Source organism: Pogona vitticeps, chromosome 2, assembly GCF_051106095.1.
Source record: "Pogona vitticeps strain Pit_001003342236 chromosome 2, PviZW2.1, whole genome shotgun sequence".
Lineage (NCBI taxonomy): Eukaryota > Metazoa > Chordata > Lepidosauria > Squamata > Agamidae > Pogona > Pogona vitticeps.
Genome location: NC_135784.1, coordinates 159,967,241 through 159,993,918, shown reverse-complemented (window position 1 = coordinate 159,993,918; position 26,678 = coordinate 159,967,241). Strand labels below are relative to the sequence as shown.

Genomic DNA, 26,678 nt, shown 5'->3' with positions numbered 1-26,678 from the left:
TGTGGAGCAAGTCATTATCTCTTGACTTAATCTGCTTTACAGGATGTTGGAGATACCGTATTTTTTGCTCCGTAAGACACACTCCCCCCCCAAATGTGGGGGGAAAGTCTGTGCGTCTTATGGAGCGAAGGCGGTGATTTCGCCCCCACTGGCCCCGTGGGGGGGAGTGTCGCAAGGGTCTGAGTGAGCCTTCCAGGACCCTTGCGCCGCTCCCCCACCCCCCACGGGGCCAGCGCAGGCGAAATCACCACTTCTGGGACTCCTTTGAGGCTTGGGAAGCTTCAGAAGAGTCCCAGAAGGTGGCGATTTTGCCCCCTCTGACCCCTGGGGGGGAGGGTGAGTCTCTAAAGGGTCCTAGGGTGTGTTCCAGGACACATTAGAGACTCACCCTGCCCCCTGGGGTCAAAGGGGGCAAAATCGCCACCTTCTGGGACACTTTTGAGGCTTGGGAAGCTTCAGAAGAGTCCCAGAAGCTGGCGATTTCGCCCCCTCTGGCCTCCGGGGGGGGGGCTGGGTGAGCCTCCAAAGGGTCCTAGGGTGTGTTCCATAAGACGGACCTCTTCATAAGGCTCACCAATTTTTAGGAGAAGAAAAGAGATTATTTTTTTCCTGTTTTCTTATCCTAAAAATTTGGTGTGTCTTATGGAGCGAAAAATACGGTATTTTTTTTTTAAAAATAAGCTAAATCAATGTGGCTTTTTTGCCTTAGACTTACTTAGGGGTGGTTGTGCACACCTCAAATTGAAATTGATGGGCGCTCTATACATTATAAGTCTGGATCTAGATTTACTGTTTTGGCTGGTAATGTTACTAGAGGCACGCTGTGGTATGTTTATGGCTATTTGAGATCATGGTATGAAAAACAGGAGAACATCTTGCAAATAAAAGGGTGTTTTTCACATAGCACAATGGTATGTGGCTTGCAAATGTCAAATATTGCACTTAGTGGATCAGCTGAATGTGTTTTGACTGTTAGAGATTTTTCAATGCTCCTTTTGTGTAAAAGAGCATATTTTTTCTAGTTCCTACTGTAAAAACTACAGGGCAGGAGCTCTGAGATGCTGCTGATTTTCATTTCCTTTTTTCCTTCACAGGATAGAAGCAGCATTTTGAATCTTAAGTGCACATTTATCTGTCCATCTAATAGATGTTTTCTAAAGCATTCTTCTCCATCATTGTGGGATGCTACATTTTTCCAGTGGAGACACTGCACTTTGAGATACAGGGATAGTCCGGGTTTAGATACATGCTTTTTAATCCCTGCCACTATGAGCTGAAATTTAGGGTGAAACTACAGAGTAGCAAAAATACAAATTGCTCTGCTGTGAATTTGTACCCAGAAAGTTGAGTTTCCCTAGGTGAATTCACTTTAGCCAACCCAACAGGAGAGTGAGAGGATGAAATTGGCAGTCCTTCTTGACAGGTTGTTAAGGCAGCTTCTGCTGTAGCCATCTAGATTTGCTGGAGACACAGTCCAATTCCAGAGCATTTTTTGTATTATTTGCCAGTATAGTTGCCCCACCACCACCAGTTTCAAAAGAATATAGAGATAGTCCCCATGGCTTTGAGTGGCTTTAATTTTTATCTGCTGAACTGCAGAGAATAAGAGGTGTGGACAGGAATCTAAGGTTGACTCTGTGTCTTTCTACACATACCCTTGCCGTGTTCAGAACTGCAATGCATTTATTCTCTCCTTACTGTTTGAGACACTGATATCACAAGTTAGCTATCTGTAAAATTAATTATTTGAGAAAGAACATGCAGCAAAAAGTGTTTCCATCAGGTGATGGAAACCAACACTGTTTCCCCTTATTTGGACCACCATGTATATTCTGAGCAGAACCACTCTGCTAAAACCACTCTTTTTCTTCGGTGTTGTCAAGTCCAATCTGACTTAATTACAGCCCTAATATAGTTTATAAAGTACAGTGGTGCCTCGCTAGACGATGATAATCCGTTCCACTGAAATTGCTGGTTAGGGAATTCATTGTCTAGCGAAAAGCATTTCCCCATTGGAATGCATTGAAACCTGTTTAATGCGTTCCAATGGGGAAGAATCATCGTTGTCTAGCAAAGATCGGCCATAGGAAAGCCACTTTGCGAACCGCCAATCAGCTGTTTAGATAGCTGTCTTGTGAAACTTAGGTCCCGAAAACACCCATTTTGCGAGTGCGGAGGGAGCTATCAAAATCATCATCTAGTGAAAATCGGTTTGTGAAGCAGGGACCAAACATTGTCCAGCGAAATTCCCCCATAGGAATCACGGTTTTGCGAATCACTACAGCGATCACAAAAAGTCAATGTCTAGCGAAAAAACTGTCATGCGGGGTAATTGTCTAGCGAGGCACCACTGTACAGTATGTGAAATATATAAAGAGTGGTTTTACCAGTGCCAGGGCACTGTCATTTTCTGTGGCTGATCAGGAATTCAAATCCTTACTCCTAGTCCAAAAGTCAGTCCAGTAAACCACACGGGCTCTCTTAAAGCCAGTCTAGTGACGCATAATTGTGCCTCATTCTGATACCCAACATACTTGAATGTCATGTATACCATTAAAAGACTAACATGTCTGAGACTTCTTGTTTGCACAGTGTACATACCTTCCCTTTATATCTGTGTATATACGTTGAAATAACCATTTAGCAAAAATGATAATATTAGCTTTCCATGTCACAAATGGTCTAGAAAAGAGGTAAGAATATATAAGAATAGATATATGGATAGATATCTACAGTACTGTTTTCTTGGATATTTTGGACTGTCAGCTCTAATCCTTAATTCCCCCCCCCCACAATGCCAGGGCTTTGGATTGATTTGGAAATATCTTACAATGGATCTTTTCTAATGACCCTTGAGACCAAAATGAATTTGACCAAACTGGGGAAGGAGCCTCTGGGTGAAGCACTGAAAGTCGGAGAAATTGGCAGAGAAGGGTAAGGAACAGTTCTATTGCTACTGTATTTTGTTTTTTTGTTATTATATATTAAAAATGCTAACTGAAAAGGTAACGATGCTTGTTTTCTGTGAAAGAGCCATTGAGCCTTGCTTTCTTTATAGGGAGCGATTAGTGTTGTTACAGTTGCTACATCAAGGATAGTATTGTATTCCATTGAAACTGATCTCAAAGTACTTGCAAAGTGTGCTTTGTAAGTCTGTAGCAGACTGGATAAAGCTCAGTGAATTGGACTACCTAGATGCAGAGCCAAGTATCAGACATTTGATTCCTCATTGTGCCTGCCGGAAACAAAGCCAGCCTATATAGCCTTGGGCAAGCTGCACAGACCTAGAGTGCCCTCAGAAGAACAAGCAGAGGAACACTTCTCCATAGTTTATACCTAGGAAACCCTGGCACGGGTTGCCATAATTTATAACTGGCTTGACAGCATGTAATTAATTCTTTCATTAATTTGTCATTCTTTAGCAGAGAGGCTTGTTTGGATTTGGGATCCCCTGCAAATTGATGTTCAGGGGAACTATGAGTGCTGTTTTTATAATTACCATTGGTATATGCTAACCTAGTTTGCTCAAGCTAAGGTGTTAATAACAATTGCCTGGACTTATTCAAGAAAAAAGGGAGATCATGTGAATTCTTTTGTACACCAAATATATATATATATTCAGCAGAGTTAAAACCTGGAAAAGGTTAGAAAAAGCAAAAATGCCTCTTCCCTGAAACTAGTATGCTGTGCCCCCTTTTATGTTTGGAGTGTGTGCATCTTTTTCCCCTTTATAGTTACACTTGGTCCACATTACAGTAGAGCATGGAAACAGCAGTTAAACTATCTGGCCCCATCCCTTCTGGAAAGACAAGAGTGTTGTACTTTGGGCATTGTGTCATAACTCATGGGAGATACTGTAGTAGGAAAAAAAACCACATCAGAGCAACAGAGCCTGCATTATTGATGTGAAAACAGTGGGCAATGTCTGTTGTGCTTTAGCAAGAGCTGAGGCTGAAGTCATAATTATGGGAAAGTCCCTGTTTTCCTAGCTATGTTTTCCCCCCATTGATTTGACAGCATTGTATCACAGCTGGTTAGGATCCCCAGTCCTATATGGCATGGCTGTTGTATTTGAGACTGTCACACTCACTTCCCCAGTGGCCACTGTTGCACTGCTAGTCTCAACCAGTGTAGACCCATTGACTCAGTGGGCTTTACATAAGTGTGGACTTACAATACAGCAGTTGTTTATATGGATATGCTCTTTATTGAGATTAGCAAAAGGCTACCAGTTAGGGGTTTGTCCAAAAAAAAACTTGCATATACCTTTTATTTTTAGGTATTTTGACTACTACCTGACTCAGTTTACAACATCATATCAGTGTGCCTCACTATTACTATTGTGCCACTAGTCGAAATTGCATGGCCTAAGAAAGTGTATTTTTTAAAATCAATTTCTGCTTTGCTTAAATGTCAGCCAGCTAATTCTGCTTAACCCGCGTCATCCAGTTCTTCTGGATGAAACTACACAGAAGGTTCACCGTATTGTGTCTTCTCTAACTTTCATTTCTTTTCATTCCCCCCTTTCATTTCCTTTCCTTTTTAATAATATTTGGATCCGTCAATCTGTGGATTTTTTTCTGGTGAGTGGTATTTGTCATATCATCTCATTCCTTGTGGAGTGTTAATTCTGTTAGTGCTGAAACCATTCAAAACATTTTCTTTACTGAAAACAAAGAGTGCTTTGAAATCAAGTAATTTAGCTCTGTAGTTTCTGAAGCTGCAAGACCCTCTGTACAAGCTCTCACATGGTCTACATTTCTTGAAACCTGTCTCTTGGCCCACTGTAACCCCTTTCTTGAACACAAAAATAAGACTGGATTCTTTACATTCTTTGATGTTGGATGGGTGTTAGCTTTGACTGGAATCACAACATCAGAACTAACTGAGGAAGATGAAGATAAATGAATAACGCCTTCTCTTGCCACATTGTCTGAAGCTGTACCAGCACGTCTTCCTGTGGAGATGGTGAGGGAGAGGAGTGTGCTGGAGTAACACAGTTTCCTCTAATATGCAAAAAGTACTGTTGTTCCTTTAAATTGGAAAGGGCTTCTACCTTTTTGACTTGAATAAGAAACTTGTCTACACAAGGAATTTATTCCCTTTATGCACACTGAAGTGGTAAGTGCAGAATAGCTATACCATGTGATATATTAAGCGGTTTGATGCAGCGCCTCCAAGCCCTGGAGTAAAAAAACAAAAAGAAAAAAAAAACACTGAGAAAACGTCCATCCAAAACTTGTCTGCTGAAATCTATGGATAACATTTGTGTCTCTTGTGGTGTTCTGTTGGTCATTACAGATACAGTAGCACCAATCTTAAATGAACAATGCAAAGAAATAGAGGAAAATAACAGAAAAGGAAAAACCAGAGATCTGTTCAGGAAAATTGGAGATATTAGAGGAACATTTCGCGCAAAGATGGACATGATAAAGGACAAAAATGGGAGGGACCTAACAGAAGCAGAAGACATCAAGAAGAGGTGGCAAGAATACACAGAGGAATTATATCAGAAAGATGTGGATATCCCGGACAACCCAGACAATGTAGTTGCTGACCTTGAGCCAGACATCCTGGAGAGTGAAGTCAAGTGGGCCTTAGAAAGCCTGGCTAACAACAAGGCCAGTGGAGGTGATGGCATTCCAGTTGAACTATTTAAAATCTTGAAAGATGATGCTGTTAAGGTGCTACATTCAATATGCCAGCAAGTTTGGAAAACCCAACAGTGGCCAGAGGATTGGAAAAGATCAGTCTACATCCCAATCCCAAAGAAAGGTAGTGCCAAAGAATGCTCCAACTACCGCACAATTGCACTCATTTCACACGCTAGCAAGGTTATGCTCAAAATCCTCCAAGGTAGGCTTCAGCAGTATGTGGACCGAGAACTCCCAGAAGTACAAGCTGGATTCCGAAGAGGCAGAGGCACTCGAGACCAAATTGCTAACTTGCGCTGGATTATGGAGAAAGCCAGAGAGTTCCAGAAAAATATCTACTTCTGCTTCATTGATTATGCAAAAGCCTTTGACTGTGTGGACCACAACAAACTATGGCAAGTTCTTAAAGAAATGGGAGTGCCTGACCACCTTATCTCTCTACTGAGAAACCTATATGTGGGACAGGAAGCAACAGTTAGAACTGGACATGGAACAACTGATTGGTTCAAAATTGGGAAAGGAGTACGACAAGGCTGTATATTGTCCCCCAGCTTATTCAACTTATATGCAGAATACATCATGCGGAAGGCTGGACTGGAGGAATCCCAAGCCGGAATTAAGATTGCTGGAAGAAATATCAACAACCTCCGATATGCAGATGATACCACTCTGATGGCAGAAAGTGAGGAGGAATTAAAGAACCTTGTAATGAGGGTGAAAGAGGAGAGTGCAAAAAACGGGCTGAAACTCAACATCAAAAAAACTAAAATCATGGCCACTGGTCCCATCACCTCCTGGCAAATAGAAGGGGAAGATATGGAGGCAGTTACAGATTTTATTTTCCTGGGCTCCATGATCACTGCAGATGGAGAGAGCAGCCACGAAATTAAAAGACGCCTGCTTCTTGGGAGGAAAGCAATGACAAATCTTGACAGCATCTTAAAAAGCAGAGACATCACCTTGCCAACAAAAGTCCGAATAGTCAAAGCTATGGTTTTTCCTGTCGTGATGTATGGAAGTGAGAGCTGGACCATAAAGAAAGCAGACCGCCAAAGAATTTATGCCTTTGAATTGTGGTGCTGGAGGAGACTCTTGAGAATCCCCTGGACTGCAAAGAGAACAAACCTATCAATTCTGCAGGAAATCAACCCTGAGTGCTCACTGGAAGGACAGATCCTGAAGCTGAGGCTCCAGTACTTTGGCCATCTAATGAGAAGAAAAGACTCCCTGGAAAAGACCCTGATGTTGGGAAAGTGTGAAGGCAAGAGGAGAAGGGGACAACCGAGGATGAGATGGCTGGACAGTGTCTGTGAAGCAACCAACATGAATTTGACACAACTCCGGGAGGCAGTAGAAGATAGGAGGGCCTGGCGTGCTCTGGTCCATGGGGTCACGAAGAGTCGGACACGACTAAACGACTAAACGAAAAAAGCACCAATCTGAATGTTAATCTCCCATGTCATCTGTATTTTAAAATATTAATCAGATCTCCAGGATTGTCAGTGTATTGAGGATGTGTTTCATAGAAAGAAAGAAAGAAAGAAAGAAAGAAAGAAAGAAAGAAAGAAAGAAAGAAAGTGTTCTCTACATACTCTAGAGCCCTTGGCTTTGAAAAGGTGCCACTACATCTTTGCTTTGCAACCTCCTAGAAGTTTTTCTCATTTGAAAAGAACCCTGATTCACTATCAGGTACCATTATACATGCAAAGAACAATCAAACAGTAAAGAGACCATCTGAACAAGATATCCTTATTCTGCATTGTTTCAGGTCATCTTAGTATGCTAGCTGCACTTTGAATCCGAAACTGTAACTGCCTTTAGTCTTCTTTAGACTTATATTAAAGCATGTCAGACCTTGATACTACTAGCGACTGGGCAGATGGACAGATGTGACTCAGCTATGCCTGCAGGTTAGCTGTAAGAGTGACTGTATTTATCTGAGAGGAAGGGCATTTCTTCAGGAAGTGGCACACAGCACTTGCAAAATCAATCCTGATGTTTCATACAGAAATTCATTTGGGCTTCCTAAGCATGCTCCATCAAGTTTTTTCAAAATGTACTAAGTCAAATGGACTCACTGTATTACTTTGGTACTGTCAAATTTGTTGCATTCTACTCTTATAGAACAGCGGAAGTCAACTTAAGAAGGCAATGCATGTTTGAGCTGTTCCACATTCCATTTGATTGCATGCAGGATGCTCACACACGTGTTCCTTTTCATTGTTGACCAAGGTTTGATATAGCTTATTGAACTGGGAAAAAAAGGGGTAGAAAACTGTGGAAATAAAACATATATTGCTATGTGTGAGTCCAATGCATGTTTTAAAAAAGAAAGTGAGAAGATACAGAAGGGTGCAGCAATAATGTAGATCATTTGTCCTCAATTAGGTATCCCTAAAATTTGTTGAGCTATAATTCTCACCATTGCCAACCAATGTGGCCACCAGCCATGGTGGCTGGAGATAATGAGAGCTGTGGCCCAACTAATCTGGTGGGTGTCCCCTTGGGGGAGGCTAATTTAATAGTCTTGTAAGGTACAAAAATCTCCTCCTGGCCCTCACTATTGAAGCTTAACTCCCACACTGAAAATTGGTCTCCTCCCTCTTAGTTTCAGGCCACGCGCCTATTGCCTTGCAGACAGTGATGAGGAATCTTCCAGCGCTGGCTCCTCAGAGGAAGATGATGCTCCCGAAGCAACAGGAAGTGAAAAGCCTTTAGTGCCAGGAGCGGAAGGGTGAGTACCTCTTTGTCAAAGGCAGCCATGATTGTCTCTGGTGTGAGGCCTACTTCATGATGAGTATTACCACAAATGATCTGTGGTGTGAGAACCAGTTATCTTCTCTCCATCAAAATGTTTGTAGGCCTCTCAGCTCTTCTGGGTACAGGTGAGGTCATTTGAAAATCTACCTTGTCTAGGAGATGTATTAGGACACAATAAAACAAATCCTCTTGTTGTTTCCAAATGCATTCAGCAGTGGCTTTTGTGGTTTCCTGATAAAATGAACAGGTGACTCTTGTTCTTTTCCCTCATATTTCTGATGTAAAAGGCATAAAAGAATGACTGCTTTGACTGTGTTTTTAGTACTGCTTATGTTTCCCATTCCTCAGAGTGGTATTTGTTTGTTCCTTTTTAATATTTCTATACTTGGTGTATTTCGCTTTGATTGCCTTTTAATGATGTATGCTACCTTTGTATACTCATTGATTTGTTCTTAAATATTGTCTTTCAATAACGTAAGCCACTTTGGGTCCTTTTCTGAGGAGAAAGGTGGGGTAAAAGTATTGTTTATAAATAATTATTATTATTCAAGTATCAACCGCATAGTGAGGTAGGTGAACTGCATATCCATATTTTTCCATTTATAACATGCTCCCATTTATAAGAGCCCTCCCCCAATTTTCTAACCCCAAAATTAAGAAAAAACTAGCTTTGAGGATTCAGCCTCTGAGCTCAGAACGTGGGACATTTTGTCTCTGTTGACTCTTGAACCTACAGGCTCCACCTCTAAGGAGGTGAGTTCCAATTGGTTTGTTCAGGGTCAGCTGACATCAGTTCCATAAGGCTCATGATTGGAGGAAGCTAAGTCTCCTGACTATAGGAAGCTAAGCCTCGTGGCTGAAGGAAGCCTGTTTACAGAGGCAAGCTACGGGCTGTTTTGTTCTCCATGGTCTCCGCTTACTTCTGTGTATAAGATGCCCCTGAATTTTTAGTGTAATGATTTTAGGAAAAAGTAGCATTTTATACATGGAAAAATATGCTATACATCTGAAATACAGACTGCTTTCCCTCCACCACATGGGCAAATCAGCGCACTGCATGCTGTACAAAGGACAGCAGATAAACACATTACATGGCATATCCTGAGTCAGCACTTCTTTTGAATATCGGAAGCCATCATAAATGAACACCAATGAAACATCTAGCCACAATCTTTGAACTCAGTAGAAACCAATAGGTTTCAACGTTGCTATATGGCTGATTTCAGGGAAAGAACAGAGTTTCTAGGGCAGACTTTGCCATCCTGGGTCCTCTGAATGTTTACAGCTAAATGTGTTGCTGTGTTCAAACTGAGCATGATCTTGAACTAGTGTGAGACAGTTATGAGACAGTTATGTACATCAGCGCGTAGTCTGGCCCAGATGGATGTCTGTAGAAAGCACAGGGACAGAATGGTGTCATTACGCCGTTGTTGGGCTTCCTGGGTAACTGGTTATGAGCCAATACTGTGCACATCTTTGGAAATAAGCACAAACACACGCAAAATGAGTTATTACTCGTTATACTCTCCCCCCCCCAATAGTAATAATCTTACTCCTGTGCTACTGTTGTCCTTTCTGTGTCCATAAAAACTCTGCCTTAGAAATGGGAGGATGGCTTACGCTGACTCGGGCTGTTTATCTGTTTAGCTCAATACTTTCACTGAATTAAAAAATTAAAATGCAACAAAAAAGAAAAAGAAAATTTTTTACATGGCTTTAGAAATAACTCCTGTATCTTCTCAGACAATGATTAAGAAGAAGGTTAATATATTGTCATTTATCATGGCAGTTCATGTTAGAATAAACAGATTTTATGATTAAAAATAGATGCCTGTCATACTTCCAGTACCATCTGGAAAAGGGAGGTATTCGGGCCAAATGAAAATCAGTTGCTAAACACTTGTAAATGTGTTTCTGCTGTCTTTCTGATAATGGTGGCCACCTAAAGTGTCTCTGAAATTTTATTGATGAGCCTGTAGATCAATGTCGGTTATCTCAGGAAAATCATGAATAATCCAGCCAACTTAACTTGTGATGTGAGCTTCAGAAACGGCTGCTTGTGTTGCTGTAATGGCTGGAGAGTAGCATTATCTCTAGGCACCATGTTGATCCCTGGCATAAGAGCAGTGAACAGTCTGAAGAGAAATCTGTCAAGAGGCCACAGTCAATTCAGGAATGAACTGCCAGCATACATGACTTACTCTTTCCAGCTTCCCAGGAGCATGCCTTCCTTGTTCTTTAAAGCAAGCAGAAAAGTTGCATGGAGGTTTTTCTTTTAGTGCAGTTCCTCCCATTTGCACCAGAATTGTCACCAAGTTTGGAGCAATAAAACAAGAAGCACTGACCAAGTTGCACCGGAAACAATCCCCTTGAATGAGGATGTTTTTTCTGCACTTTTTCATTTATCAACACAGTATATTTAAAGTGGCCCTCTTTAACCTTCTGAGTTTCAAAACTGGTTGTGACTATTGGGACTATATAAAGGAAGTGTGAGAGAAGAAAAAAGAAGGGGAGGGCTTGGGCACTTTTCCTTTTAAAAGCTCCTGCTGGTGTAACTTCACTCCCAGCTTCTACTTAAATTTGAGAGGAGTAAATAGGGCATGTGTGAACAGGTTATTGGACCCAAAGTCTTTAACAATTGGGAAGAGGGGGTGCAAACAGCTCTGGGTCACAGCCACAGTTTTGGCTGGGGTACAGAACCTGCTGGCTTCAAGATGCGTTGGCACTGACTGCCCACCAACCATTGCCAAACTGGCCAGTGTGGAGGAAATAGGCATTCATCCGGAAGGTCCTTTAACTTTAATCTATCACAGTAGCTAACATTTTGAGCAAATGCTGTGTCCTCGGTTTCTGTCAACATTTAAGCCCTCTGGATGTTTTTGATCAGCTCCCACAATTCTTCACCCTTGACTAGGTTGGCTGAAGATTCTGAGAGCTGAGAACCACTGGAAAGGACATCTGCATCCATCTAGACCTCAGTTCTCTTGACCTAAAATATATAGAGAGAGGCCTGGTTCCTTCTATGCCATAGCCAGGCCACAGCCCCATGAACTCTTCTGCGTTTGCTCCAGAGCAATATTCCCTCTGAGCCACGTGGGTGTGCAGTGCTTCATCGGGTGCACACAGTTGAACCAATATTTCTGCCCATTTACTTATGGTCATGGACAGAATCCCACATGCATGGGACAGAGCCTCCCCATAGCTCTCCAGAAAATCCGAGGGGCCGCCAATCCTTCCTCCCTGTCCAATAGCAAAATGGCCACCAGTGGTTTTAATTTTTTCTATTTACAGCTGCAGAACATTATAAAAATGTGAGGACCCTTTTTTTACCTCCTAAGGGCTGTTATAAACTCATGTTGATGCCTTTTTCTTATATCCTTTCTCTAAGGCAGTGGTCCCCAACCTTGGGCCTCCAAATGTTCTTGGACTTCAACTCCCAGAAATCCTGGCCAGCAGAGGTGGTGGTGAAGGCTTCTGGGAGTTGTAGTCAAAGAACATCTGGAGGCCCAAGGTTGAGGACCACTGCTCTAAGGTATGTGGGAGGGCACCGAACAAGTAAAATAATGAGATATGTTATAAACTCATGTTGATGCCTTTTTCTTATATCCTTTCTCTAAGGTATGTGGGAGGGCACCGAACAAGTAAAATAATGAGATTTGTAGATAAAATCACCAAGTCGAAATATTTCCAGAAAGCAACCGAGACTGAGTTCATCAAGAAAAAGATTGAAGAGGTATCAAATACTCCACTGTTGCTAACTGTTGAGGTACAAGAATGTAAAGGAACACTAGCTGTTAACATTCCTCCACCACCTACTGATAGAATATGGTAAGTGCAATGAAGATTACATGTTAATTTCTGAACTTCAAAGCTGTCTCCTTACAAGATTTGAAACAAGAAAAGTGTGAGATCTCATGGCTAGTGCTTATAATGATTTTTCATTATGATACTATTGAACTTAGTGTTTTGGAGTATCAGATCTGATCTTAAATATATTTGCAAGGAGTCTCAAACCTGGTACACTTGTTTACATTGCATCATAGGGCGATGATTGCAAACGGAGTAAATACTGTACGTACTTCCTTGAGCATCTGGGGAGACACGGCAAGATTTTTACTATGATAACAAAACATAATGGTTCATTATCCGTGTCCTCCTCAGGTACGGTTTTCGAAGACCACCTTATCTGGAGCTAAAAGCTCGCCCAAAGCTTGGTGAGAGGGAAGTGACTTTGGTTCATGTGACTGAGTGGATAGAGAAAAAACTGGAGCAAGAATTCCAGGTATGTGATGTCCTCAGCAATCTGTTCAATGTTGACTGACTTTGGTATGTGCCACTAGTTAACTTTTCTTATCAGTGGTGAGGCTAAAATCAGAAACCTACTCATTCCCCTCTGTCCTCAAGTGACTCTGCCATTTTCATTTTTCACAGCAGGCTAGGAATGGAGGGGAGATTAGCAGGGCACACCCACCCATTTGTAATGGATGGAGTTCTAGCCAAAATGCTATTCAGCTACTTAACATGAGAATCTTGTGGACAGGTGCAAAACCCCCATCTGTGTGAGTGCACAGATGACCACTCAGAAAGCTAATGATACAGATAAGCAACGTCTCATATTGTTTTCCTTCAGTAGGTTTAATGAGTAATACAGTGGTGCCTCGCTTAACAGCGATAATCCGTTCCAGGAAAATCGCCGTTAAGCGAAAACATCGTAAAGCGAAAATAAAAAGCCCATTGAAACGCATTGAAAAGCATTCAATGCATTCCAATTGGCTTAAAACTCACCGTCCAGCAAAGATCCTTCATACGGCAGCCATTTTCGCTACCTGTATAGCGAGGAATCTGTCTCTAAACACAGTGGGGAGCCATTTTATTTACCCGGTGGCCATTTTGAAACCGCTGATCAGCTGTTGAAAAATCGTTTTGCGAAGAATCAGTTCCCGAAGCAGGGAACCAATCATCGCAAAGCAAAATTTCCCCATTTAGACCATAGTTTTGCGATCGCAAAAAGATCGTCATAAAGCAGATTCGTCGTAATGCGGGGCAATCGTAAAGTGAGGCACCACTGTACAGAGGATTGCTGGATATAGTTATTGTGAATTATCTCAGACATAAAGCTGATTCTTTTTGCACATGAATTATCAGCCAGTTTTCAATTTCTAATAGTTTTGTCCATAACACTGTATATTTACAGAAATATTCCAACTGAAATAATTTGGTGATGCAGATATTCTTCTCACAGTTCAATTTGGTACCTCTTTTAAAAATTCGCTGCTACCAGAGGATGCTTCCTTGTTCCTGCCCACAATTTTTGAACATACCAGTTACAGAAATTTGTTCTGGGTTGATGCAAACTTCCCTATGCCACACCTTGACATTTAAATCACTGCTATGGTTCATGCAGAAATGTTTTAATTTCCCTGGGTAGGTGTGTTTCAAGTATCCATGCATCACACAGCCCCACTGTTTCCTCACCTTTCTCTACCATTACCACAACCTACTTACCCACCCCTTTTGCTACCATTCAAATCCCCCCTTCTAATGTTTAGTAATTGAAAGAGTGCTACACTGAGACGAGACATGTTAAGCACTGAAATCAGCACTGTATCAGCTAACACAGTTCACATATTGCAGTCCTTACCAGTGTGAACAGAAAGGCAGACAAAAAGAGTTGAATTCTCTCCATGTTGTGTATCATCACTGATTTTCATGCTTCTGTATTTCATACTGCAAAAGTTGATGAAGATCCATGGTTATGCCTGGTTGCCATAAATCTGTCATATTATACTTACTTTGCTGTGAAGAAGGCCCAATATAACAATGTTAATGCCAGATAGAAAAGCAAGAAGTATAGATTGTAAGTTCCTTATCCATTTCACTTCTAGGTTCTGTCAGAGGGACCCAACTCAAAGGGGAAATGAATTAAATATTTTAAAATAGTATCTTTGGGTCACTCATTTAATGTGAATTGTCTTATAATTAATTTTTATCCTTCACAGAAAATTTTTGTCATGCCAAACATGGACGATGTTTATATCCCTCTTATGCACTCAGCCATGGATCCCCGCTCCTGTGTGTGCCCTCCGAAAGAGTCTGTCACGGATGCTACTGATCAGCCATGAAATGTGAAGACTGCAGTTTACAGTATTAACAGATATTATCATGGTTGCGTTTTTTAAAATGAAACTGTCTAGACTTTTTGTCCTTGTGCCATGTTTCGTTTGGTTTTTTTGAAGAGGATTGCTTTAATGCCACTTGTTGCTCCCAGTGTCCAGATTGTGATCCTATCTGTTTGAGTTACGTTCATTCCATTTTCTAAACTGGTCTGTAACCTTGCAGCAGCTGCTGTTGGGCTTTCAGCACAGCAATTAATTAATGTGCAATATGTTGCTGTAAAAAATTAGAAAAGTCACATCCGTGGTAATTGATCCAAGAGCTTTGACATTGAGGGGGTTTTTTTGTTTGTGTTTTGTGAGCATGCAGCACTGACAGTGCACACGGGCTTGTCTCCTGCAGTCCTACGAAACCTATCGTTGGTTTTTAAAAAAAATTGTGCAACTGGAAGACCTCCCCCATATACTCCTCTTCTCTTTCTCTCTCAGGCAGTAGGAGGTGTAAAATGAACTGGTATGTTCTTTCCACTTCTGCAGTCCGATAGCTTGTGTCAAGCAATTCTAAAAGGCTTTCCGGAGTTAAGAATGTAAATTAGATGTACAGGTGATAATTGTGAATCACTTCACTTGGATTATACATAGTAACTTCTATATTTTTTTTTCATACAAAATTGTACTTCTTTTGGAAGCAAGTAGCCATATAACACATGCAAGCATACAGAATTGGTTGACAAGGGACCTGATGATTCTTGGGGTTGGGTGGGAAATTAGGCAAAGCCATGACATAAAACCATCATAAGCCTTTTTATTTAGTGAGATACAATCACAGTGTCTTGATTTAACAGTGAATGTTAAGACATTAACACATATGGAAGTATCTAATGCTGTGTTGTACATGTGTCAGTGCACTAGAAATGACTGTACAGATGGAGTCATTCAGCTTGACTAAATTTGTCCCACATTCCTGTTTTCCTTATTTGCATACTCTATTCCTGCATAAAGTACAAGGAGTCCACCTCTGTGCAACTTTTTAAAGAGGGTCAGATCTTTACTGTAACTTGTTTGTCAGTGAAGATACCTGGTAGTCCATCTTGTTGTGAAAACAAGAAGGGCATCAAGACTTCAAAGCATTATGGCCAACACTCCAGAGTAATCGCCTTGCTTTACTTTTCTGTATGGATGTTGTGACTAAACCATAAATCATAAACAATTTTGAACACTACAAAAATGATCAAAACCAGTAATGAGTGTTTCTTAATACTCAGCGTTGCCAATGTACATGAAAAGAATGTTAAATTAGTTTACAAAGAAGGTGAGCTGTTGAACTCACTATTTAAATAGTGTACTATGCTTTAAGTGGTTTTTAAACATTTTTGTATGTTGTATTTAGTTACTGTGTATAAAAGTTCTCATGATTTGCCATCGCTAAACAAAGTAAATTGAATGATTTTTAAGCACCTTGCCTGAAACACATTTAAAGAAAATTTGCATTTAATATATTTAAGTACTTATTATTTAGACACTTATTTTTGTTACCTAAACCTCTTGCGTTCATTCCATTCTGTGTACTGTTTCCAGCTGTTGTTCTATGAAAACATTTTTGCCTCTTCCTGAAGACTGCATGTCTTGTTCAGTTTTCTTTTTCACTGTGTGCAATAACAAATTCTAAAAGCCTAGGTGCACTAATGTGAAAACAGATCTCCAGATTTGACACAAGTGACTTCATTGCACTTCATAATTAGACTATGTGGGTTATTACAATGGGCTTGCTTTGTTCCTAAAATAAATTTATTCCACATCAACATCTTATTTCTGTGTTGTTTCTGGAAACGCAAAAAATAGGAATATTGTGTCCCCATAAGTTATAGTCTATCCACAATCACAGTGTGGATTTCAAGCTAATATATCCACCACTGACATGGTATTCTCCCTCAGACAGTTGCAGGAGAAATGTAGGGAGCAACAACAGCCACTCTTTGTGGCCTTCATAGATTCACAAAGGCCTTTGATTTGGTTAGCAGGGATGGCCTTTTTAAAGTACTTCCCAGGATTGGATGTCCACCTCAACTCCTTAACATCATCAGGTCCTTTCATGAGGAAATGAAGGGCACTGTAGTTTTTGATGGCTCAACATCAGATCCCTTTGTCATACGAAGCAGAGTGAAACAGGGCTGTGTCCTCGCACCAACCCTTTTTGGGATCTTTTTTGCTGTCATGTTGAAGCACACCTTTGGAACTGCAACAGAAGCTGTCTATCTCCGGACTAGATCAGATGGAAAGCTCTTTATCTCTCTAAATTGAGAGCGAAGACCAAAGTCCAGTTGAAATGCATGCAGGACTTCCTCTTCGTCGATGATGCAGCCATTGTTGCCCCCTCTGCTTAAGATTTCCAACAACTCATGAAACGTTTTCGCAAGGCCTGCCAAGACTTTGGATTAACAATCAGAAAGAAAACACAAGTCATGGCCAGGGTGTGGACTCACCTCCCATTATTACCATCTCCACGCAAGAATTGGAGGTTCATGACTTTGTGTACCTTGGCTCAACAATCTCTGACACACTCTCCCGAGATGTCAGGCTGGATAAACACATTGGCAAAGCAGCTACCATGTTCTCTAGACTCACAAAGAGAGCATGGCTCAGTAAGAAGCTGACAGCACATACCAAGATCCAGGTCTATAGAGCCTGTGTCCTGAGCATACTCCTGTACTGCAGTGAGTCCTGGACCCTTTGTGCACTACAGGAGAGGAAGCTGAACACGTTCCATATGTGTTGCCTCTGATGCATTTTTGGTATCACCTGGCAGGACAACGTTCCAAATAGAGTAGTCCTAGAACGAGCTGGAATTTTTTGCATGTATACATTATACTGAAACAGCGACGTCTGTGTTGGCTTGGTCATGTCGTGAGAATGGCTGATGGTTGGATTCCAAAAGATCTCCTGTATGGAGAACTAGTGCAGGGAAGCCGCCCCCGAGGGAGACCACAGCTGCGTTACAAGGACATCTGCAAGCGGGATCTGAAGGCCTTAGGAATGGACCTCAACAGATGGGAAACCTTGATGTCTGAGTGTTCAGCCTGGAGGCAGGCGTTGCATCACGGCATCTCCCAATTTGAAGAGACCCTTGTCCAGCAGGCGGAGGCAAAGAGGCAGTCACGAAAGCAACAAAATCAGGGAGCTGGACAGGGGACAGATTGGATTTGTCTTCAGAGTGGAAGGGATTGTCACTCTCAAATTGGCCTCCTCAGCCACACTAGACGCTGTTCCAAGTCCTCCATACAGAGCACGTTACCATAGTCTTTTGAGACTGAAAGATGCCTAACTAAGTTATAGAATGTCTACTTTTGTTTATACCCTGTCTTTCTGACAGAAGTGGCAGTGAAAGCTAACAGGCCTGGACTCCAGCTTTTCAGTTCAGCTGCAACAGGCCTGAACTGCTCTGTGAGCTGAAGCTTCACAGAGACTTTATCTCCATCCCAGTTCTATGCCCTCAGAGTAACCATGAAGATCCTACACAGTGGATGCACTATACCCTCAGTTCCTAAAATGCCCTCTCAAGGCCCATAAGATTGTGCCCTAAATTATTAAGAGCTGTACATAGTGGCTACAATCCTATTAAGGGCAGTCACAGGGGGGCAATCATTCAGCACTTTCCACCACACAACTATTTCCCCGACTTGGGAAAGCACAGGACACAAGCAGGCTCACTAGCACGCTTGCCTGTTTTTGTGATGCACAAATCCAACAGGTCTCTCTCCAGTTTGGAATTCATAGCATTATGAAAACTCCCCTACACAAGTCAATGTTTCCAGCAGTGTTCGTTGTTAAGTGTTGTGAGGAACTGGGGTATTTGAAAACTACAGCAGTTATCTCAGAGAGCATGATTAAGCTACATAACTGTGGCTATCAAGTCAGTTAAGGAAACTCTTTCCAGGGTTTTTTTTTTTCAGTAGAGAGTTTACCATTCCCTTCTGGGGGTACCTTGGGACTGTGTAACTTGCCCAAGGCCACACAGGCTAGTTCTTCTGGGATGTGCAGTGGGGACTCAAACTCTCGACATCTGGATCTGCACCCAAGTAACTAATCCAGCCAGCTGGATAAAAATTCCATACAAATAGCTTATATTTACTAACAAGGTATCAAGTACTGGGGATAGGCTATTTGAATCTTTTGGGTTCCCAACTCCCGGAAAACTATAGCCAGAAACCCACACATAAGAGATCCCTCTGTATTTTCTCATCTGAAACAGGGGTTCCATACCTGTTTTGGTACCACGTCCTGCTAATATTTTTTTTTAAATGGAACCTGCCACAGCAGTTTCTGGGAATTGTAGTCTTCACTGCTCTATAAGCTCCATAGAGAGCACCTCCTGAAAAACCACGGCATCCAGAAACCACTACAGTAGCTTTCAATTCCTGGGGAATTCTGAAGATAGGATGCAGATCTGGCTGTAAATCATCTCTTGACCATGGAAACTCATCAAGTAGCAGCAAAGGTCAAACAGCAGATTTAAAATATTATGCATACAGTACCCTAAAACTCCTATTGGGATTGTAACAAGTGGGATTTAAGCATTGTGGACCTCCTTACATCTCTGAACTTTTCAAAATAGCCCTACAGGATACAGTATAAATAACACACAGCCAGATCTACTGTTCGCTTTACGTTATTCTCATCTACAGAAATTTAAGTAATCCAAGCAAGTTTCAGCATGACTTAGAGCCCTACTCTCTTCCTTCTATGCTAGCCACTTGGCAGCCTACAGGGAGACTCATCTGTTTGGCTAGCCACTCCCTTCCCTTGCCTGGAATGGCTAGCTGAATAGGAAGAGTGGGGCTCCATGAGTGATGATTGAAGGGATAAGTGAGGCCGGTTCAGCCCCAGGGTGTAGACCCTCATTAACTCCACTTGTGCCGGGGTATTTGTATATGAATATGCATCTCTAGTTACTACACATTATTGAAGTTCCTTTCTGCCATCTAGTGGTCAACTTTTTCCTTCAAAACAGAACTGCTCAGGGCCTCAAGACCAAAGGCCAATGAGACAGGATCTTATATTACATTTTGCTTCAAAAAACACGAGGGCTTATTTTCAGGGGATGTTTTATTTTTTTAATGTACCACAATACATTTATTCAAGCAGTCATGTCCTCTTGGGGTAGGGCTTATATTACAATCATACTAGGGCTTTTTTTCAGAGAAACGGTAGTTTAAACAATGACAGGACATTTAGCTAAGCAAGAGAGCTAACGAGCTGCTCCTGGCTTAAGCACAACTTCAGTCTGGGATGTTTCTTTCACATACAGTAAAATACATGGTGAACCCTTTAGAATGCTATATTACAAGTTCTTAGAACTTTTATTGCAATTTACTCTTTGAAGTATTTCTGAGTTGTAGCATTAATCATGGGACAAAATGTAACTTGCCCTTAAAAATATCACTCAGTGTTCAGCTGAGCAACACCAGTTATAAGCAAGTCATTGTTTTTGCACTGTTGCGTAACCAGTGAGACCATGAACAGGGGCCATCCACTAGTTCAAAGGCAGTGCTTTAAAGCATATTAAGAAAAGTTCTACACAAAAGGAGTGGTTTTATTTAGCTTTTATTTACAGTATATGGAGCACATCCCTTCAGCAATCCTTTGATGCAAGAATGGTTGTTTCTTAGCGCTTTCACTCCAGAAGGTCAAGGAAAAATCTTGCTGAACCTGAGAACAAGGAGAGGATTTAGAAAGCTGGCCAAGGAGCACCTTGGCACCAATCCAACAAGAAAGCTTACACGCCCACCATTTTCATAAGGATTCAAAATCATACATGCCAACAGCCATATTTCCTCAAGTCAATGATCACTGGCTGGCTATGGATGATGTGTACGCATATAAATTAAAATTTAAACAATTTTGAATGCTCTGTGACTCTTGCTTCCTTACAGTTTTGATTGGTATTTAAGATTTTTGCTCAACCTGACATGTTTGTCTACAGCAATATTATATGCTCCATTCTGTGGAGCATTATTTTAAGTCCTTGTGAATACATCCTGGGGAAACACAAAGCAACGAGCTGCTATAATGGAAAACTGTGGGTAACACTACCTGCTTTTGGCAACCAGTGCTGGAAGCTCAGATTCAATGTCTCTTCATCTGCATCAGAAGTCTAACACGCCAAAAGAGAATCATCATGGCAGCCAGCAACATGCCAAGTCAGCACCACTTCCTGCCTCCCACAACCGGCATGATTTCCCCGACCATGCCAAATGGATTGACTTCTAATTGCACCCCAATCACAGCCACCTCCCACAGCCTAACAGAAGTCCTCTTTTAGATTTGGAGTAGTCAAAAAGACACTACTGCAGTGAGAATCAAAACACAGCATCAGCCAACACTAAAGGTGACTGTGGTCTACAAAGGTTATGCCACAGTATATAAAGTGCCACATGATAAATTAGTAGCTTTTTCTTTCAAGCCAACAGACATGTTTCTCTGGAAATGTTTTAAAGAAATACACCTTTACTGTCCAATCATCCTAGATTTAGGAATCCAGCCCATTAATCTTCGGTGCTTTGACAATGTACAGCGTAAACGAAAACCACAGGGGGAAAAGCATGCCCTGTGCTCCCCTTTCACTAAACGAGAACACTGTGAAATTCTGCACTTGAGTCCATAAATTAAGGGACCTTTTGACCACCTCAAGAAGCCCCCAAAACGAGGATCTTTGAAAGCAAATATAAAGCGACCCCATTCCCCTCCCTTTCGGCCCCGTTACACATGCTCTGGTCACAAGGCACTAAAACTTGCTGGCCACGGCTAGCCACCCTTGTTTCAGGCCACGCAGGGCAAAAGGTCAGGCGCAGGCCGGGACGATGGGACGTGGCAAGCCCACCCACCCCTCACCCGTGCCGCGAGAACTGCTTCCCTCCGTCCTAATTCCGAACTCCGTCAACGAAGGCGGGCGGGCAGTGGGCTGGCCCGCCGCTTCGAAGCTAATGGCCACCCCGCTCACGGCCTGGCTGGGCCACCTGCGGCCGGCCCCGGTGTAGCCGGGCAGCATTCGCCCTCCACCCGGGTCAACTGTGAGGGCCGGCCGGAGCTGCAATTCAGGCTCTGCAACAACCGGAGAGCGGTTGGTTTCTCTCCTGCTCTCCCGGGCTTGAGCCTCGCCTCGCCTCCCCCGTCCCCGCCCGGGAAGCCTTGCTGTTTTATTCGCCGACATTGAAGTGCTTCTTCCGCCACACGCTCCTCGCGTCAGAAAAAGCCCCTCCGATCCTTCAGCGAGCGACAGAGACACCACCACCACCACCACCACCCCCCGCCATCCCAAACCCACCTAAGGGTTACTTCCCCTTCGCTTCCCTTCCCCCCGCCTTACCTCGTTCCCCGCCCAAAAGGAACAGGCTCCTCTCCTGCCACTGTTATTTGTACCCCTCGTCCAGGCCCGCCTCTTTTCGCCATTGTGACGCCATCGCGCTATCGAATGATTGGACGTGGAGTGAAGTCGTCAAGGGGCCTGGCGTTTTCCTTTTTCTCTTTCTCCGGGACAGAGGCTTCGTGCGGGAGGCAGTCAGGGGAAGCGGGGGTGGGGGCGGGGGCGGGGGGACCGGCGGTTGCCTTTCTTAGGGTCAGTCGACTAGTCCTGGGCTAAAAGTAAGTAGGGCTGCAGTTTGGGGGCAAATTCAACCTACAGACACAAGTGGATTCTGATCCGCCAAATCCCATGCTCGCACCCAAAGCCTCGTAGCGCCTTGGTTAAACTGCTGTACTGCAGCCAAAACTGTGCTCACGACCTGGGGTTCAATCCCAGGTAGCCGGCTCAAGGTTGACTCAGCCTTCTATCCTTCTGAGGTCGGTAAAATGAGTACCCAGCTCGCGGGGGGGGGGGGGCATAAATAACTTGGAGACCGCCCAGAGAGTTCTTTAAGCACTATGGGGTGATAGAGAAGCAGCACGCTTTGCTTTTGCTATCACAGATCTTAGTGCCACCAGAATGTCGTTTGCTTCCCCTCCCCCTTTTAAAAAAAATGTGGTTAGCGTGCTCAAATATGCTACTTCTTTGGAGATCTACTCTAAAGTAATTGCTGTTGCTTCTTTCAATTGGTACAGAATTGCAGCCCTAAATCCTCTTGACCCCGGTCAATCTCACTGGATTTAACAGGACTTCCGATATAAATTCATAGAATTGTGCTGTAAATTAGGATACCGCTGAAGAAGGGGTTCGTCTGCAATGCATAAACGAACCAATGCAATCAAAGATACATTGAGGTTATCTCTATTCAAGTGCTTTCTTATCCTACTTAATTTTAGGCACGCATTTTCTTCATAACCCGCTTTTTATCTAAACATTTGTAAAAAAAATTGCCTTATACATTTATCTTTATATCTGGTGTACAGTATATTTGCATGGTTTTAATCTGATTGCTAGAGAATGTATCCAGAGGATTGTCCTTCTGAAGCCATCTACCGAATTCCACTAGTCCTGCCATTGACCTAAGCAACTTCTAACTTCTAAAGAGTTAAATGTTTCTTGTTTATTTTGTTCCCAGTCACAAACTTGTTTTAGTCTCCAGCTGTTTGTTGTTGTTGTGTCTGGCAAGTCAGAACTGACTTATAGCGACCTCATCGGGTTTTCAAGGTACAGTGAAAGTGAGATATTTCAAGAGTCTTTTTACCCGTTCCACCCAACCTTATGAGTTTCCGTCTACACTCTACTGTACATGTATCTACTCTACCAGGCACTGGGATCTTACTCTACAGTACTCTTGGTCTCCGCTAGAGGGCACTAATGGCTCATTTCAAAAAAACAGAAGATGGAGGTGAGGTGGGAGAAGAATATTTCTCAGCTCCAGCCCAGCAATTATCTTCTGTGGATGTTGAGCTTTAGAACCTAATTATTTATAAATGAGAGAGTCAACTGGGAGAAAGTCATTAATGAACACAAAATGAAATTGTTAATTCCAGTGCTTTTACAGCATGCTAAAGTCACTAGATCATTTGAGAAAGGCAGTACTAAAGTAGTATTTTGTCTATAGATTGTCATTTGTTTAGTCGTGTCCGACGTGACCCCATGAACCAGAGTACACCAGGCCCTCTTATCTTCCACTGCCTTCCATAGTTGTGTCAAATTCATTCTGGTAGCTTCGCAGACACTGTCCAGCCATGTCATCCTCTGTCGTCCCCTTCTCCTCTTGCCTTCACACTTTCCCAACATCAGGGTCTTTTCCAAGGAGTCTTCTCTTCTCATGAGATGGCCAAAGTACTGGAGTCACAGCTTCAGGATCTCTTCTTCCAGTGAGCACTTAGAATTGATAGGTTTGTTCTCCTTGCAGTCCAGGGAACTCTCAAGAGTCTCCTCCAGCACCACAATTCAAAAGCATCAATTCTTCGGTGGTCAGCTTTCTTTATGGTCCAGCTCTCACTTCCATACATCACTACAGGGAAAACCATAGCTTTGACTATTCGGACCTTTGTTGGCAATGTGATGTCTCTGCTTTTTAAGATGCTCTCAAGGTTTGTCATCGCTTTCCTCCCTTTTAATTTCGGGGCTGCTGTCCCCATCTGCAGTGATCATGGAGCCCAAGAAAGTGAAATCTGTCACTGCCTCCATATCTTCCCCTTCTATTTCCCAGGAGGTGATGGGACCAGTGGCCATGATCTTAGTTTTTCTGATGTTGAGTTTCAGACCGTTTTTTGCACTCTCCTCTTCCACCCTCATTACTTAATTCCTCCTCACTTTCTGCCATCAGAGTGGTATCATCTGCTTATCGGAGGTTGTTGATATTTCTTCCGCCAATCTTAATTCCGGCTTGGGATTCCTCCAGTCCAGCCTTTCGCATGATGTATTCTGCATATAAGTTGAATAAGCCGGGGGACAATAGGCGCCTAGAGTGGTCCTGAGTTGACTAGATAGGTGGGATATTAAATAAATAAATAAATAAATAAATAAATAAATAAATAAATAAATAAATAAATAAATAAATACATCCTTGTCGTACTCCTTTCCCAATTTTGAACCAATCAGTTGTTCCATATCCAGTTCTAATTGTTGCTTCCTGTCCCACATATAGATTTCTCAGGAGACAGATAAGGTGGTCAGGCACTCCCATTTCTTTAAGAACTTGCCATAGTTTGCTGTGTGTTGTGGAGGTATACCAATACGGATATCGCTGCGCAGCTGGACTAACACGGGTCCACTCACGCATCCTGGAGCGGCAGCAGCCCTGCTCATCCTTCCAGTCATGCCTGGAGTGCCGCTGTCTTCCTGCTCGGCTGCCAAGTGGCCAGCTGAGTGGGACGAGAGCGGCACTCCAGGCATCACTCCATGATTGGAAGGATTTGCAGGGCCGCCGCCGCCCGCAGGACGCATGAGTGGACGGTCCGGTTCCGGGGGCCAGAACCCTTGTTAAGTCCACCTGCACAGGGATATTCATATATGAATACGAATACCGCCATCTCTAATTTTGCCAGCGACTCAGTGTGCAGGAAACTTTTGAACTTGCATTTTTAATCAAAGTGTAAAAATTACACCAAGCCTAAATAGTGGCAAGTGGGCATGTGAAGTGTATTCAGTTAAAACTCCGAACATGAACAACAGGATTGGACAGAGAGTCCATGGTTGTGGGATGGCACCCCTGTAACAACCTTCTCCTGTTACATCTGGCATTTGGGGGTTAAAATATTAAAAGAAACGGCCTGCTTAAAAGAGGGGGAAAGGAAATTGAAAGTGTCCTTATCAAAAAAGATGCTGAGCCATCAGCAAAGAAGGGAACTGCTTCATCCCCCAAGGAAGCCAAAGACTTTTCTGTATGTTCCAACCACATAAGGTGTTGCAGGCGGTCTCTCTGTGAGGTCAACATGCTGTATCAGCCTCTCTCCACATTTTTTTGGGTGCAGTATAAAATGAAGGCTTAAAGCATCTTTAGAAAATAAAGATTTAAAATACTTTTGAAAGCTGACTGCTGGTATCTCTCCCTCTATATTTTAAATATTAAAAACTAAAAAGTTTTTTAAATAATTAGGTGAACAGAAAAAAGGGGTAAGAGTTAGTTTGGCACTCAAGCAGCCACTCACAGCTTTTTAAGGCATCTTTGGAATGTGAGAATCCTGTATAATTAAATTCTCCCATGAAATGCTTTAAGAGTTAATTGTGCTGTTTTCTGAACCAGTACAGAGGATATTGATACGGAATGGCAAAGCACTCCATTCCTTACTCCTCCACAAACTATCAAAGTTCATAATTGTTCTCTCCCGCGTCTCTTTTCCTTGTGTTCTTTTGCCTGAAGGTGAACAAACAGTTCTACCAGATATGTCTCTGATGTTGCCATATCAACCACCATGGCTACCACCCTGCAAGTCATAGCCATGGGCATTTCCCCATTCATGGGAATTGGGTTTTTCAGACATCTGGAAATGCACACATGTCAATACAGACAAAGATTCTGAGTATCTTCAGAAGGGAACAAACAGGGCAGACCTGATCTGTGTGCCCCTTATTTGGGCACAGACCAGCTCAGAGCTCGAATCCATCCTGAGTGGCAAGTAAAAGAGAGGTCGAAAATAGCTGTGAGTTTTCTGTTTGGATGGCCTGTGTGTGCTGTTTTGTGTTGTTCAGTGCTGGCTGCCATTGCAATTCTTGGATTCAGTGTGGGCATGACACAACTACCCTAAGTACTTGACTTGTAGTGTTTCCGTAGCATCTGTTTTCTACAGAACTTCCATAATTGATTAACTCAGTTATTACAGAGACTCTAATATTACTGCTGCACAGTAGCATTTTAGTGTGTCACCTTACCCCCATTCAGACTTTTGTTTTGGATGTCTATGACTGCATAAATTTCGGGATTCACTATTACTAAGTGTCATGATGATTGCCAGCTTGGATATATTTACAAAAGATTAGATAAATTAATGGACCTTATCCATTGCTATCAGGCAGCATGGCTACTTGTCACATTCAGCATTAGATCTATGCCTCTTTATACTGAAGATGGCATATACCTATGCTGCTTAACAGCCATTGATTCTTAATGGTCATTGATTTATTTCAAAAATGTCCACATTTGCAGTCAGCAGCATACCTCTGTATGAGCTGGTGAAGTTGGAGTACTTGACTGCAGAGCCAGGGGACTGGGTGTTTGAACCCTACCATCACTCCCTGGAGAGA

The 26,678-nt window shown here is 42.5% G+C and overlaps 1 protein-coding gene, 1 long non-coding RNA gene and 2 other non-coding genes across 6 annotated transcripts in view; 1 reads left to right on the top strand and 3 right to left on the bottom strand.

Annotated features, from left to right (window-relative positions):
* The window catches only part of TEX2 (testis expressed 2), a 111,492-nt gene extending 95,163 nt beyond the window's left edge, over window positions 1-16,329 (top strand). For 2 of the 3 annotated variants that reach the window (XM_072990992.2, XM_072990993.2), the window contains exons 8-12: window positions 2,802-2,934; window positions 8,263-8,388; window positions 12,033-12,242; window positions 12,576-12,696; window positions 14,414-16,329. In XM_072990992.2, the coding sequence (XP_072847093.2) occupies window positions 2,802-2,934; window positions 8,263-8,388; window positions 12,033-12,242; window positions 12,576-12,696; window positions 14,414-14,536 (713 nt within the window). In that variant the 3' untranslated portion in view covers window positions 14,537-16,329. The remainder of the gene's footprint in view (window positions 1-2,801; window positions 2,935-8,262; window positions 8,389-12,032; window positions 12,243-12,575; window positions 12,697-14,413) is intronic. The other variant, XM_072990994.2, reaches the window with a different exon arrangement.
* A 3,283-nt stretch (window positions 16,330-19,612) lies between these two features.
* LOC140704640 (uncharacterized) lies at window positions 19,613-22,103 on the bottom strand. Its single transcript, XR_012083957.2, has 2 exons — window positions 21,891-22,103; window positions 19,613-20,233 (listed from the first exon to the last, which is right to left on the bottom strand). It is a non-coding gene; the product is annotated as an uncharacterized LOC140704640 (long non-coding RNA).
* On the bottom strand, window positions 19,940-20,075 carry LOC140705297 (small nucleolar RNA SNORA76). The gene has a single exon (XR_012084725.1). It is a non-coding gene; the product is annotated as a small nucleolar RNA SNORA76 (small nucleolar RNA).
* On the bottom strand, window positions 20,643-20,707 carry LOC140705280 (small nucleolar RNA SNORD104). The gene has a single exon (XR_012084708.1). It is a non-coding gene; the product is annotated as a small nucleolar RNA SNORD104 (small nucleolar RNA).
* Window positions 22,104-26,678: the final 4,575 nt, after the last annotated feature.